A 15,281-nucleotide genomic window follows, 5' to 3' on the forward strand; every position below is an offset into this window, starting at 1 on the left:
AGGGGTCTATCGATCTTGTTTATTTTTTCAAAGAACCAACTTTTGTTTCATTAATTCTTTGTATGTTTTTTTTTGGTTTCTATTTCGTTGATTTCAGCTCTTATTTTTATTATTTCTCTCCTTCTATTTGTTTTGGGATTTGCTTGTTCTTGTTTTTCTAGGAGTTTGAGATGTATCATTAGGTCATTGATTTGGGATCTTTTAGTCTTTTTAATATATGCACTCATGGCTATAAATTTTCCTCTCGGGACTGCCTTTGCTGAGTCCCATAGGTTCCAGTAGGTTGTGTTTTCATTTTCATTGACTTCCAGGAACTTTTTAATTTCCTCTTTTATTTCATCGATGACCCATTGTTCATTAAGCAATGAGTTATTCAGCTTCCAGCTGTTTGCATATTTTTTGTCTTTACTTTTGTTGTTGAGTTCTAGTTTTATTGCATTGTGATCAGATAGAATGCATGGTATAATTTCTGTTTTCTTATATTTGCTGAGGCTTGCTTTGTGCCCTAGGATATGATCTATTTTGGAGAAGGTTCCATGGGCTGCTGAGAAGAATGTATATTGTGTAGAAGTTGGATGAAATGTTCTGTAGACATCAAGTAGGTCCATTTGATCTATTATATATTTTAGATCTAGGATTTCTTTATTGATTTTTTGTTTGGATGACCTATCTATTGATGATAATGGGGTGTTAAGATTTCCCACAACCACTGTGTTGGAGTTAATATATGCTTTTAGGTCTTTTAGGGTATGTTTGATGAAATTGGGTGTGTTGACATTGGGTGCATATAGGTTGATAATTGTTATTTCCTTTTGGTCTATTTCCCCTTTTATTAGTATGGGTTGTCCTTTATCTCATTTCATCAATGTAGGTTTGAAGTCTACTTTGTCAGAGATAAGTATTGCTACTCTTGCCTGTTTTTGGGGGCCATTGGCTTGGTAAATCTTCTTCCAGCCTTTCATCCTAAGCCTATGCTTATTTCTGTCAGTGAGATGGGTTTCCTGTAAGCAACAAATTGTTGGATCTCCTTTTTAATCCATTTCATCAAACAGTGCCTTTTGATGGGGGAATTAAGTCCATTAACATTAAGTGTTAGTACTGATAGGTATTGGTGATTCCTGTCATTTAGTTGTCTTAGTTGTTTGAAGGTTTGATTGTGTGTACCTAAGTTGAGGTTACTCTCTACTTTCTTGCTTTTTCTTTTCCTATAGTTTGGTGCTTCCTCCCCTTTCATGGTTATGTTTCTGTGTGCAGAATCCCTTGAAGACTCTTTTGTAGTGGTGGCTTGTGGTCACAAATTGTTTTAGTTTCTGCTTATCATGGAAGACTTTTATTGCTCCATCTATTTTGAATGATAGTTTTGCTGAGTAGTGTATCCTAGGGTTGAAGTTACTTTCATTTAGTGCCCAGAAGATCTCACCCCAAGCTCTTCTTGCTTTTAATGTTTCTGTTGAGAAGTCTGCTCTGACTTTGATAGGTTTACCTTTGTATGTTATTTGTTTTTTCTCTCTTACAGCCTTCAATATTCTTTCTCAGGTGTCTGTATTTGTGGTTTTAATGATAATATGCTGTGGGGTAGTTCTATTTTGGTCTGGTCTGTTTGGTGTTGTGGAGGCCTCTTGCATCTGTATGGGAATAGATTTCTCTAGATTTGGGAAATTTTCTGTTATTATTTTATTGAATATATTATGCATTCCCTTTGCCTGCACCTGTTCTCCTTCTTCAATGCCCATGATTCTCAGGTTTGGTCTTTTGATGGAGTCGGTGAGTTCTTGCATTTTCTTTTCACAGGTCTTGAGTTGTTTTACTAATAGTTCTTCGGTTTTTCCTTTAATTACCATTTCATCTTCAAGTTCTGAGATTCTGTCTTCTGTTTGTTTTGTTCTGGTGGATTGGCCTTCCATTTTGCTTTGCAATTCTATTTCCTTCTTTTTTCTGAGGTTTTCCATATCCTGAGTCATTTCCTCTTTAATGTTGTCTATTTTCAACCTGAGTTCATTTATTTCTTTATTAATCTTGTTCTTTGTTTCACTTTGGTGTTTATACAGTGCTTCTATGGTTTCTTTTATTTCTTCTTGTGCTTTTTCAAATTCTCTATTTTTGTTGTCTGGGAATTTCTTGAGTGTCTCCTGTACATTTTCGTTGACCATATCCAGTATCTCTCTATAATATTCTCATTGATTACCTGTAGTATTTCTTCTTTTAGATTATTCTTGTGGGCTTCATTAGGTTCTTTGGCATAGTTTATCTTCATTTTTTTGGAGTCTGGATCTGAGTATTTCCCTCTGGTTCCTGTACTAATTTTTTGCTGTGGAGAAACTGGTTTCCCTGTTTTTTCTGTCTTCCTGTCATTGCCCTTGGTGTTGTTATTGTCCGTGTACTGTTTGCAATTAAGTATTTTCTAGCTTGTAATAATAACAATGGTGATATTTAGAATGGAAGGGTGAGAGGAGAGGGAAAGCAAAGAAGTTAAAGAAAGAGGGAAAAACAGTAAACAAACAAACAAAAACACCAAAACAAACAAACAAAAAATTTCAAAGGTATAAACAGGGAGGGATAGTGTGCTGATCAACAGTAAGCTGAACTGGCATTAGAGAGAGAGAGGATTGAGAAAAAAATTAAATAAAAATAAATAAATTAAATAAATGAATAAATAAATAAAATTTTTAAATCTCCAAGTTCAAATGCAGTAAAGTTTCAGTCTTAATAATTTTGGTGTTAGTCCCTCAGCCTCCAATCCTGGAGATTGTGTCTCAGAAGTAGTTCTGTCATCTCATCAAAGGGGAAACAAAACAAACCAAAGAAAACAAAAAGAAAAAAAACACGACAAAATGTCCCAAGTTCAAATGCAATACAGTTTCAGTAAGTTTTTCAGCATGCAGGTGTAGTTTGGTTGTTGTCTCATCAAAGGTAGGGAGGAAAAAAAAAGAGTCTGGAGACAGTTCTGTGAATGGTATCTGAGGCTGCGGCTCACCTGCCCGCTGCTGTCAGCCTGCTGTTGCTGGAGGCTTTATTTATGCAGATCTCTGGAATGAGTTTAGCACTCACCTGGCCCCGCAGGCTTTGTTTACTCAGAATTCTCCTGTGTGCAAGCCACTGCTACAAGCTTTCCCCTTGCCAAGCACACTGAGGGAGGTGACACTGCACCCACTTTCTCAGGCCGGTGTGTTTATTTACAGTTCATGTGGGAATGGGCCTTCCCCTTCTCCTGTGGAGTTTTCCTCCCACCGCCACCTTTATAAGCTTTCCTGCTCCTGGTTGCTGGGTGGGTGCCGCCACTCCTGCCTTCTCCAGCCAGCTTGTTGTGAGGGATTTCCCCTTCCCTCCTCTTTGGCACTCAGGGCACCCTGCCCTCTTTGCTACGTGCCTTTTTTTGTTGTTATTGCTTATTATTCAGGGTTTTTTTCTCTTTTCCCTGGGTGGGGGTCAGTCTGTCCAGGATGCTATGCTGATCTGGCCCAGGGTTGTCTGTGGGAGTACAGCGTGCTGCTTAGCTCACCTTGTGATCTGCGTCTTCCCTAGTGGTCTGGACGCTGGCGTCTGGCGGCAGCATGGGAACCCTCCTGGTTTCTCTGTTTAATGTGAATTGGGGATGCTATGCGTGGTCTAGGTTGTGGAGGAGTCAAAGTTTTTCCTATTCTTGGTGGTTTTCCAGCATCTCTCCAAGATTTTACTTTAGGAGGCATGGTTTCTGCTTCCTCCCTCTAGCCACCATCTTGGAATCTCCTCAGGATTAGCTTTAAGGCCTTGATGTATTCCCAAGTCTCCTTGAGAAGGACTAGAAATGCTCCATAAATTGTCTTTCCTATCAGAAGTCTCTGACATTGGGTAAAGTGTGACTTTTTTCAGGGGTGAAGTAGAGTATAAGAAGAGGAGAGACTAGTTAGGGCCATATAATGTTTCCTAGAACCACACAATGTGCACCTCTCACCCTTCCAATGTCCTGATGAGACAAGAGGTAGAAAGAGGGTCTTGTCCTCCTCCTCCCAGCACAGTACTTAGCTGATTCGTGATGATAGTAGAAGAGAAAATCAGCCTCCATTATCTTAAAATCCCTGGCCCTTCTGGCTCAGATTCTACTATCCAGAAAGTAAGAGAGTTGCTGAGGGTGTAGATAAATCAGTGATAGAGTGCTTGTGTAGAATGAAGAAAATCTGATAGCAAAGACCAAAATTTTAAGACAGATCAACTACAGAGGATACTACAAAAAAAAAAAAAAACTGTCTCAATTAATAAGAAAAAAAACTAAAGCATTCATTTTAATCAATCTCCCAGTATTTATTTGCAATTTTTGTACTACTTGGGTATAGAGAAAATTTTAAGTATTATCTAGAAATCAATGACAACTGAAGATCATTCAGATATTAAAACAGAACATTTTTGTTACTGTTTTGATTTCAATGTGAAAATGTGATTTAATTTATGTACAGCTTTTCCGTAATGTTTTTTTCTTAACAGTAGGTCGATTACATGTTGGCTTAAGAGTAGAAGACAAAAGACTATTTCATAATTGTAATAGGTTTTGAGAATGAGGCAGAGCATTGAAAGACTAAGTTTTAATATTAGGGCTCCCCAAGTACATCAGTCTTATGTCAATGAGTCATCCCAAGAGTACACCAAATCAGTTATCTCTAGCTAAGCTAAAAGTGGCAGTATCAAGGTTGAATGCACCAACCCAATTTAAAACTGCTATTAATTTTGAAGATTACATCAGCTTTCTATAATAACACAGTGTTAAAACTTGTTAGTGTGTCTAAAATTGTTTTTTTCCTCATGTAAATTTAGTGAAAAAAAGGTAGAAAGAGATAATTTAGGCTACTGTAAATGCCTATGACTTACAGCCTCCTTTTTATTTATTTATTTATTTATTTTATTCATATGTGCATACAATGTTTGGGTCATTTCTCCCCTCCTTGCCCCGACTCCTCCTACCCCCTTGCTACCAGGCAGAAACTATTTTGCCCTTATCTCTAATTTTCTTGAAGAGAGAGTATAAGCAATAATAGGAAGGACCAAGGGCTTTTGCTAGTTGAGATAAGGATAGCTATACAGGGAATTTACTCGCTTTGCTTTCCTGTACATATGTGTTCCATTCTAAATTAATTCTTCTGGAACTAACTTACAGCCTCCTTTTAAAAAACCCAAACACACACATACACACTCTCTCTCTCTCTTGCATCTCTAAGAAAGCAGAGCAAACTCAAACAAAAGACCTGACATAGTCACAGATAGATAGAAGCATCTTTTTTTTAAATGCCAAGAAAAGAGTGTCTTTATAGTCAGACAAACCTGAATTCTGATTCCATCCTTAGATGAACCAGCTGTGTTGACCCTGTGAGTTTCATAACCTTTTTGAGCTTCAGTTTTGCTATCTATTCACAGATGACATTTTATATCCTTAAAAGGATTAAATATAAAAATACATATAGTCACCTAAAGTACCTGACACAAAGGAAGTGCTTCACAAATTATTTGCAATGCTGTTACTAAATTAAGACTGAGAGAATAAAAGATTGATAATAACTGACCTTTGGTGAATAGATTTTCATCAGTCCAAAGATTTGTAATAAACTGAATCTTTTAGCCAGGTGCTGGTGGCCTACTTATGAGGCAGAGATCAGGAAGATCCCAGTTCGAGGCCAGCCGGGGCAAATAGTTCAAGTTCACAAGACCCTATCTCAAAAATACCCGACACAAAAAAAGGGACTGGTAGAATTTGCTCAAGTGGTAGAGCACCTACCTAGCAAGCATGAGGCCCTGAGTTTAAACCCCAGTACTACCAAAAAAACAAAAAAAGACTCTTCTAGTTAGGACAGAAAGTCCTAGAAGGGAAAACCAAGAAGAACTAGGTCTTCCACATAGCCCTCCTTCTTGGGAGCCCCACATTCCATCAAGGCTAACTGGCCTGCAGAGCCTAGACATCTCTGTATTCATGTCTCATCAAGGCCTCTTGTCTGAGTCTTGGCAGTCTCTGGATCTTTCCTAGATCTCTTCTCACCCTGGTCCCCATCACGATTTATCTGCTCTGTGTTGAATAGCTTTCTGTTAACTTGCTTTTGGGATATGTGTAACCCTTCCTGGGAGCCTATCTTCATGGTACAGGAATCCTAGAAAAATAATATGGTAGCGGTTGTCAGAAGTGAATGTTTTTGTGGTGATAATGAGAGCCAATATACTGAAGACTTACTCTGCACCAGGCACCATTGCATGGGCTTTATAGTCTATGCATTACCTTATTGGAACCTTATGACATTCTGTGAGCAGACCTTGTCATGGTCTTCATTTTAGAGATGAAGAATCTGAGATTTAAGCAGTGAAGTAACTTGACAAAGGCCAAACTAATGTTAGAAAAAACAGGGCCAGAATTCACTCCCAGGACCACTGACTGCAGACCTGCTAGTCCTCACTCTGACATACTTCTGCCACAGACAGGTCAGGAGACACTCACAATCAGTCTCTCCCACTCTAAGCTTGATCCTGCTCCCAAGACCCAAATGCCTCCCTGCTTCCAATCAAGCTAGTGGAGAACTACACATTCATCCTGTTCTACCCCAACCCACTATGAGACTAGTACAATACTGGTTGCCTCTGCATGCAGAGAAGTCTTATTTCCAGTGCTCACCTAACAACACACCAATATTTACATCGGTAGTACTGAATGGGTGATGGGTAGGTGGAGGTGAGAAGCAATTTCTAAATACTCTATTTAATTCATTATGCATTATTAAATCAGATTCCAAAGAGAAATCTGCATTTGTTTGTATTTTATTCAATGCAGAATTTTCCTGATCCAGCAACTCTTCCAAAAATAGAGTAGTAACTCTCACAGTAGTTGTGACCCAGGAACTATTCCTCTTTGTTCTTCAAACTGACTTAAGTCTTTTGAGCAGTATTTTCTGAGGAGCAATCCAAATATTGCATCCTCATTGAAAAATTTAGATTGTAACTTCTTGCTTCCTTCCCAAACTCAGGCAATAAGAGACATTAATAACTAATAATAACAATAATAATTCAATCTTTTGCACTTTCAAGCATTTTCCATGCATCTACCACTACTCTAGTTGATTACATAAGGATACACACGTACTCATACATGTTACCTGGGAGAGTGAGGATTCTTGTCATTCCTACCATACAGATAAGATAACTTAGGCACTGAGATGTTAAGTAATTGTTCAGAGAGATAAAGTTAGTTAGTGGTAAAGCTAGGATTAAATCCAGGCAGTCTGGCTTCTAATTTTATGTCCCTGTACTCTTAAAACAACCAGTCTTCCTCTATCTGTTTATCAACTAAATCATTTTTATATTTTGGCAATGAAGGTCAAAGCTAAGATTTATTTGTATATTTTAATTAGTCCCATCAGCATATGAGAGTGGCTGCCCCAGTAGGATGGTGATTTGGAATTCAAGATGAATGACATTGTGTCAACAGGGACAGGCTCAGCTTTCCAATCATTTACTAATTGTATCACCTTGACAATATATTCCTCTTGGTAACAGTGCTAAAAAAATTTCCCACAAAAATATTGTTAGTCCAAACTTTTTTGGTTTATATTTCTGGTCAATATTACTTAGAGAAGAAAAGAAAAATAAAATACCAATTAGCCTCCAAATTAAAATATGTGGAAGTCTTTTCACCTCAGATTCACACCTTGATCCATCAAATATCATCCAATTTCTTCTTTTTTTTAGTTCAAAATCTAAAGAAGTTTTTCATGCTCCTCCTACCTTCTTTCAGCCAAAACTTAAATTTACTGAGAATCCTAGTATGGAAAGTTTCTGTTCTAATTTCTAAATATTATTCTCTCTGTAAATCAAATCTTGAGTAAGAGAGTTTGACAGTGGCAGAGCTTATGTGTTTGGAGGATTTGGGGATTCCAGTTTCAAATTTTAAGACTTTCAGTAAAAGAGTCTTTAAAATGAGCTCAGTAACAGTGTTACTTTACTTTTTAATAAAAAAGAACTGAAAACGTTCCCATTTCTTTACATTTAGTGTTCTGTGTTTATCATGTGGCTTGTGTACCAGATATTAAATCTCTTCAAATTTTAGTGATCTTCTGAAGCCAGGAAAAAAAACAGCAAACAAAAAGCCAACAAAAATTGTTCTGTTGCACTGAATTTACCCAGGGCCCTGAGTCCTAGTCACCCTAAACGGCTTACCCAGGATGCTTCAGAAGAACCACCTGGAGAAATGAGGTGGAACTTTGGTTCTGGGAGGTATATGAGAATTTAATTACTAGGTTGACAAATTATTTTAAAATACCCAGATAAAAGTAACCAGAATGCGGGGAAGGAATATGGTTATTAGTGAGTGTCTTGTGTTGGTGGGGGTGGGAGGCTGCTGATAATCTAAGGCCTGTCCCTTTCTCTACGGTGGACCCCTCAGTACCACCCTGCAACCAGCCTCAAGGGGAGATGGGAGAAGAATCAGTTATTCACCTTCTGGCTGCAAGGGCTGCAGACTGCAACTGTGTCAACTCTAACACTGAGGAGAAAATACACATAGGAAAAAAGGAGGCCATGTCTCACTTCCAAATTAAAAAAAGACATTTCTACTTGTTTCCATAACCCACAGACTGCTGCCATTTGAGGCCAACCCCTCAAAGCTCTCCTCTCTGTCTAGTGTCGTTGCTGAATCGAGGCCACGGTCAGCATCCTTTTCATTCACTCAGGCCCATCCCCACATCTCACAGATGCAGAAGTTCTCTATAGACGAGACATACGTACTTTGGTATCAAACAATGCAACTCATGTTTGATTTTGGATAACCTTGCACAGTTGAATAAAATAACCCTTGAGAAAGAAGCAATAAAAATGCTGTAAGAAAAATGACTCATGTTTCCAAGCTGTCTAAAGTGATCACTTATCCCAACAAATGGTAATTCTTTCAAGACACAGTGGGCATGCACCATACTTATAAAAGTCTGGAAGAAAAGCCTTGCAAACTTTTTAAAAATTTTGTGTTAAAATATATCAAAAGAATGTTTCTGGTAGGCTGTACCAGACAGGGCATGCTTAAAAACAAAAACAAAAACCACATGGATGCGGAAGCTAAGGTGGATTGGCCCAAAGTGGATCCTTGCTAAGTATGTAAGTGCATCAGCTTATTTATGTACTTGTTTATGTGCTTCTTATTGTTTTCTATTTTCTGCCCCCATTCATTAGAGTGCAAAGATGTGAACAAAGTGGCTTATTGCCCACTGGTGCTGAAGTTCAAGTTCTGCAGTCGAGCATACTTCAGACAGATGTGTTGTAAGACCTGCCAAGGACACTGACCCACAGAAAGCCAAAGAGAACCTTGTCATTTCATCGTGGAAATGCATCCATCAAAGAAAGCCACCAAGAGGAAGAGAATTGGTGTCCTTGCAAAAGCATTACCCTGTGGAAAACGTAACCACTGGTCAGCCCTAGCTGACAGGATTTCAATATTATTTTAACTTCTGTGAAGTGGGATTTATTGATCCAAAGTGCTGGACACGGTATGAGGAGGGAATGCCAGATTGGAGAGGTCCAAACAGCACAGGGAACTTGCTTACTATGGAACATTTGTGTTCTTTCGAGTAAATCCAATAGCCTGTTTACCTCCTTGGACCATTAAGATAATTTTTATTATGGACTTAGCAATGACACTGAATCCATTTGTATTTAAAACTATTTCAAATGTAGCTGTTATGACTTGGTCAACTATGGAAGTAAAGAAGATTCAGAATCCTTAAGTCATAGCTTAAAAATATTTACTATACTTTATCTCACTACAACAGCACCACAATTTAAATTATAAAATGGGCTTTGAACTGTAATTTAAGAAGCAATTATAAATCAAAACTAATGAAAGTTTGTATTATTTTTCTTCATTCCACTTAATTTCCTTAGGAAATCCCCCTGTTGAACACTGCTGTGAGCCATATATAAAACTCTATTGAACTGAACAATGAGGGACTTAGTTTAAAGCGGTGTGTCGGTTACCGCAGCTGTGCAAGTCTATAAATTCAGTGCTAAGAGACTGTGGCCAGCTTGCCATTGTGTGAGTGAAGCTGAGATTTCCATTAAAACTTTAAGAGAAAAACATTTCAATTTTGCGCAGAAGCCAGACCTGGGGTATGGTGGACTCAAGTACCAGGCCTTTTTGCTGCCATCACACAGGGTGCTTTCCTTCTTATTTGAGTCACTCCACTCATTTGTGTTTACATCCTTACTGCCGTAGACTGGCTTCGGCTCTTTTGGATTGTTGCTTGCATGTTGAGCTTACTGAGATGATGCCATGCAAAAGATAGGCTGCCTCGGTAATAACCAGGCAATTTGCTGACAATTACGATGGGTTCCAGATGTACCTTCTTTGATACAGTAGAAGGGCATTTATTTATATGAGAGCAAGTGTGTGCACGTGTGTATGTGTGTGTGCAGGCACCTTGGGTGTATGGGTAGATGACTGTACTTTCACATAAATGTGCTATTTCTGTGAGTTTTAAAGTAGGCAAGGGATAACAACCAAAGAAGAAAAACTCATAAAGACTAGAGATCATAAAGCATAATTTTAATAATCACTCATCCAAGTATTTTATATTTTTTATGGATACTCTGAATGACAATTAAATGTGAAACCCAGATTCTTGGGCAAGTCAAATTCTAGAGTCATATCCACCCAAATTAAAATGACTAACCCATATCTTCCTTATCTTCAGATTTCACATCCTGTTCATCAAAAGACTCCACAGCTAGATTTGTTTTAAGAGGGTGCTTGTTTATGTTACTACTTTGTACTTGAACACTGTAGTTTGTAGCAGGTTCTGGATGAATGTGCTCTGTGTCCACCACACCTCCTTTATTATACGCACATGTACAGTATGCATACACCAACACCTTAAACTCAAAATTAAATGGCTACTTTGCAAAGATAATACCTGCGATTAAAAAGCATGTTTCACTTATGCCCATGACTAAAACTACACATCAGTGTGTCACATATGGCATGACCTAAGGTAAATGATTCATTTTTGTCTAAAAGCAAGAGAGACTCGGATGCCAAAAGCCAACCTAAACTTCTAGGTTTTCTGTGAACCCTTGCCACTGGTTGCTTTCTGCATACTCAGTCATGACTATTCACATCTCATTACCTGCTAGTTCCTCAACACCTCAGTTCCCATGCCTGAGTTTTCCAGAGAAAGCTATTGATGTACAAGAGATACTGCCAAGGCCCCATGTAACTGCCCTTAGAAGGTCAGCCCCAGAGTCACACTAGCCATTCAGTAAAGGGAATGAAGCCCAGGGGCAGTGCAGTCGAGCTTGAATTCCCTTGATGCTTTAGTTAACTTGGTGCTAACGTGCCCTGGTGAGATTAAATAAATGAAGTGTGGATGGTTTCTGTGGCACTTTAGACATCAATTTGCTGTCTAGATCTGATTTTCACCAATACCAATATCAGCTGTCTTTAATTTCAAAAAGATTCCTTGCATTACTGACAAAAATCCTTATTTTATCCATACCTGGAAGCTGGTGCTGAAGAGGAGGCAGCCTGTGTTCCCCTGAGAGCAGGGTACTCCCTGACCTGGGAGCATAATTTGCCTTTCATGAGGGAACCAAGCACAAAATGTAACAGGGTTAAACATTTTCAGGTAGGCCATAAGTTTCAACCTAACCAGGTTTTAAAAAAGGAAGAAAGAAAGAGAAGACCTCTTTCACAGCACATTACAGTACTGCTGCTGCTATAGCCATGTGGCTATGTGAAGCTCTTTTCCTGGATAGAAACAATAGGCTCATCAGCGGAGGCTGGGCCACCCTGGCAGGTGCTTCAAAGTTGTGTGATGTCTGATCTACTTAGGGAACCCCAAATAAACTGGTACCCATGGCTAGAGCAGTATCTGCCACTGGTATAAAGGAGGTCTACCTAAAAAGGAAAAGTAAATGCACCCAAATGATTGAACCTCTTAAGATGCATATGACTTTCAGTACATTTCATTAGGCATTTTCTATTCGAGTGAATGTGTCACATAGGTATCCTTAATAACACAGAACAAAATTACCTTTGTATTATTGTGATTAGTTGTTGCTTATTATTTTATACTCAGTATTAATGTGGTACACTGTTACTTTTTTTGCTTTTGTAAATTATATTCTAATTTATTGCCATGTTTCCTAACACTTGTCCTACATTCATTCTCCTGCTTATAATGAAAATGAAAAAAGTCATTGTAACACTTGATGGAGTGAAATTCCACACCAGGCACAGATTTTTTTTTTTAACATAGATAATTTAGTAAAAATAAAACTTCAGCTTGTAAATCAGAATTAAGTTGTCTGTTCCCTGAAAAACTCATGTTAAACTTGTAGTAGAAGGAACCTGTCCCTTGGGATACCACACTTACGTTATCTAAATTATCTAGGTTGGACCCAGGATTGAGATGACTTGCTATAACTTTATTTCCCTCCTCAGAGACTGCACCTATCTGAGTGTATTTTAGTCCTATTTAAATGCAAGGGCTTCAGGATTTCCGGTGTGACTACATCCCTATCACCCATCAGCCAGTTATTCTGAGGCTAGAAAGGAAGTCCAGATTGGCCACTGCCACATGCCACCAATCACTGGGTGCACAACTCTTTCTCACTCCTTCCGTTGTCTCCTATGTAAATTTTTCGCATTGTAAAAGATGTAAGATGTTTCCTTGTGGAAAAGATGCTGAGCAATGCATCCATCTTGCAGACTGAATGGGAAGCACAGAAACATGGTGGCCATACTTCTTCACCCACAGACATTTCCTCTTAGACTGAAGATGAACCAACTGCTTGGTCTTTTCTGGGTTGAGGAATACTATAGGACACAAAGGTAACTCAGAAAACCTTTCAATATGAACATGATCTTCCTCCACGCCTATACATTAAATAATTTCATCTGTTACCTAAGAAGATGCAGAATGTCTGAATATGATGATGCTCTAGTCCATCACCCCATGGCCCATACACATACCCAATAATACATTAAAATAAACCGGGTTGTATTGGGTGTGGTGGTGTACACCCTCACTCTCGGCACTCAGGAGGCTAAAGCAGGAGGACTGCAAGTTCCAAGGGCAGTCTGGGCCACATAGCAAGGCGCCATCTTAAAACTCAAGCAACAAAACAACAGAAAACAGGTTAGGCCAGTGAGATGATCAGTCTTGGGAGACTTTCCACCAAGCTATCCTAGGAGTCCAAAGTAGCTAAAGTATTACATAATACTCAGTTAATGAGAAGGTCATGGGTATCAGCCATTTTAACCTCCATCTGTGGTTGCAAAGGATAGAACTGATGGGGGCTGGGAAAGATATAAGGCTCACTTTAACATAGATTCCTTACATTGGGGTCTGATCTTTCCTTTGCATTGTTTTCAAGTTTCCAATGACTTGCTTCTTTCCTTTCAAAAGACCTACAGGATATTCTCCTGCCAAGGGTACTGACTCCAAGTACACTGTGCTCCCCACAGAGATTCTGCCCCTCCCCAGGCAGCACATACATCTTTATATGCCAAAAGACCAAGTACTTTTCCAAGTAAATTAAGAAAAAAGTTAGGTAGTAAACCTTGGTAACAAAACTATATGAATTTGCATGGTTGGGATAAGATTCATGACTTTTAAAGGAAAGAAAATGAAATGAAATTCAGGAATAAAAAGCCTTATCCCGGGAGGATTGAAAAATTCTAAATAAAGGGTCACAGGAAAGAGAAAAAAAATCAGTCACTGAATAAAATGTGACCGATAAGCTGTGTTTGGAATTCTGTCTAATTCCTATCATCAGAATGTGTGGAGTAAATTAACGTGTTTTTAAAAAGAGCAGCTGCTTACAATGGTTTTGTGTTTCAGACTTCAAATCCTCTAGCATGAACTTAAAAGGAAAATGATCTTTTCTCCTATCTCCTTCTGAGAGCATTTTTGTCCTTCATTTCATCCATAGTGTCTGAGACTAGAAATGGAACCCTGATTTGAGAGATGGCTCCACTCTGTGGGGAAGCCACCATTATATCTACATTGTCTTTTGCCATATAGTTGCCCCAAGCCCACCAAAAGCCTTGGACTGCACAGATGATGAGGCTAATTTCCACAACAATCTCACATCAGAATGATACAAGACCCATACAGCCTGATGTCCCTGGTTCCAGGCATGGGGGAGCTTGAATATTTCCATTCAGCTCAGGGCACAGACCACCACACCTGACCAGTCATGTCATTGCCTGCCACTTAAAACTAGTGAAAATAAATCAAGGGTCTCTTCTTGGATCATAGCTTCCTGTGTTAGTCAATTTTTCATTACTATGACAAATATCTGACAGAAATAAGAAATAGTTTAAAAGAAGGATGGATTCAATTTGGCTCAGTTTCAGAGGTTTAGATCATGGCTGGCTGATTTCATTGGTTTCAGGCCTGTAGCAAGGGAGAACAGGATGATAGATGGCAGAAGGGCATGGTGAAGAAAAGAACTGCTCACCTCCTGGCAACTAGAAAGTGGCTGGGCCGGGATGGGGGGAGAGGCAAAGGACAAGTTCTAGCCCCCAAGGACACACCCACAGTGATCTACTTCTATAACTCAGCTCCACCTTCTTAGGTTTCCATCACCTTTCAATAATGCCACTAAATTATGGATTCATCAGTAGATAAATTCATTGATTAGATCAGAGCCTTCATGATCCAAAGTCTCAATGATTGGATCCACCAGCTGGAGACCAAGCCTTCAACACAAGAGCCCTTTGGGGGGTACATTTGATATCTACCTTCCATATGCGGGGACAAGTTATCTCACCAACTCTGGACCTCTCAGAAGTCAGAATGCTTTTCTCAGGTCAAGACAAAGTGGCTTTTACCAGATCAAAGCTGATGCAGTTGTGAGACGAGCCTGGTCTGTGCCCAGGAAGTTATAAGTAGATTACCTTTGTGGGCCTAAAGTGCTGTGCTCACTTTGAATTCCTGCTGGCAGAGCACTAATTGTGAGATAAATTTACTGAAATCACAGGTAGCAACAGGAAGTGCCAGTCCAGAGTCACTCCAGGCCTTTGTGTCTGTAGAATGGCATCAGCAACAGTCGTTCATATTTGCTGAGTACCTGTAATGCTTAAGTCCTGTACTAAATGCTTAGCATGTGTTCTCATTGAATGGGTCACAGCAAAACTAGGATGACACTATCAATCCCCATTTACAAGTGTCAAAATTGAGGCTCAGAGAGGTTGAGTCAATTGCCTAAGGTTACAGAACCAGTAAGAAATGTGTGGGTTTCTTGGCACACTGAGAGGAAACTGGCTGGTTTAGAGCTGGGTCAGG

General features: G+C 39.1%; 1 protein-coding gene across 8 annotated transcripts in view; it reads left to right on the forward strand.

Moving 5' to 3' along the window:
- The window catches only part of Adamts6 (ADAM metallopeptidase with thrombospondin type 1 motif 6), a 269,601-nt gene extending 257,316 nt beyond the window's left edge, over positions 1-12,285 (forward strand). For all 8 annotated transcript variants that reach the window (XM_074077392.1, XM_020165937.2, XM_074077390.1 and 5 more), the window contains one exon: positions 9,166-12,285. In XM_074077392.1, the coding sequence (XP_073933493.1) occupies positions 9,166-9,275 (110 nt within the window). In that variant the 3' untranslated portion in view covers positions 9,276-12,285. The remainder of the gene's footprint in view (positions 1-9,165) is intronic.
- Positions 12,286-15,281: the final 2,996 nt, after the last annotated feature.

This window comes from Castor canadensis, chromosome 6, assembly GCF_047511655.1.
Source record: "Castor canadensis chromosome 6, mCasCan1.hap1v2, whole genome shotgun sequence".
Classification (NCBI taxonomy): domain Eukaryota; kingdom Metazoa; phylum Chordata; class Mammalia; order Rodentia; family Castoridae; genus Castor; species Castor canadensis.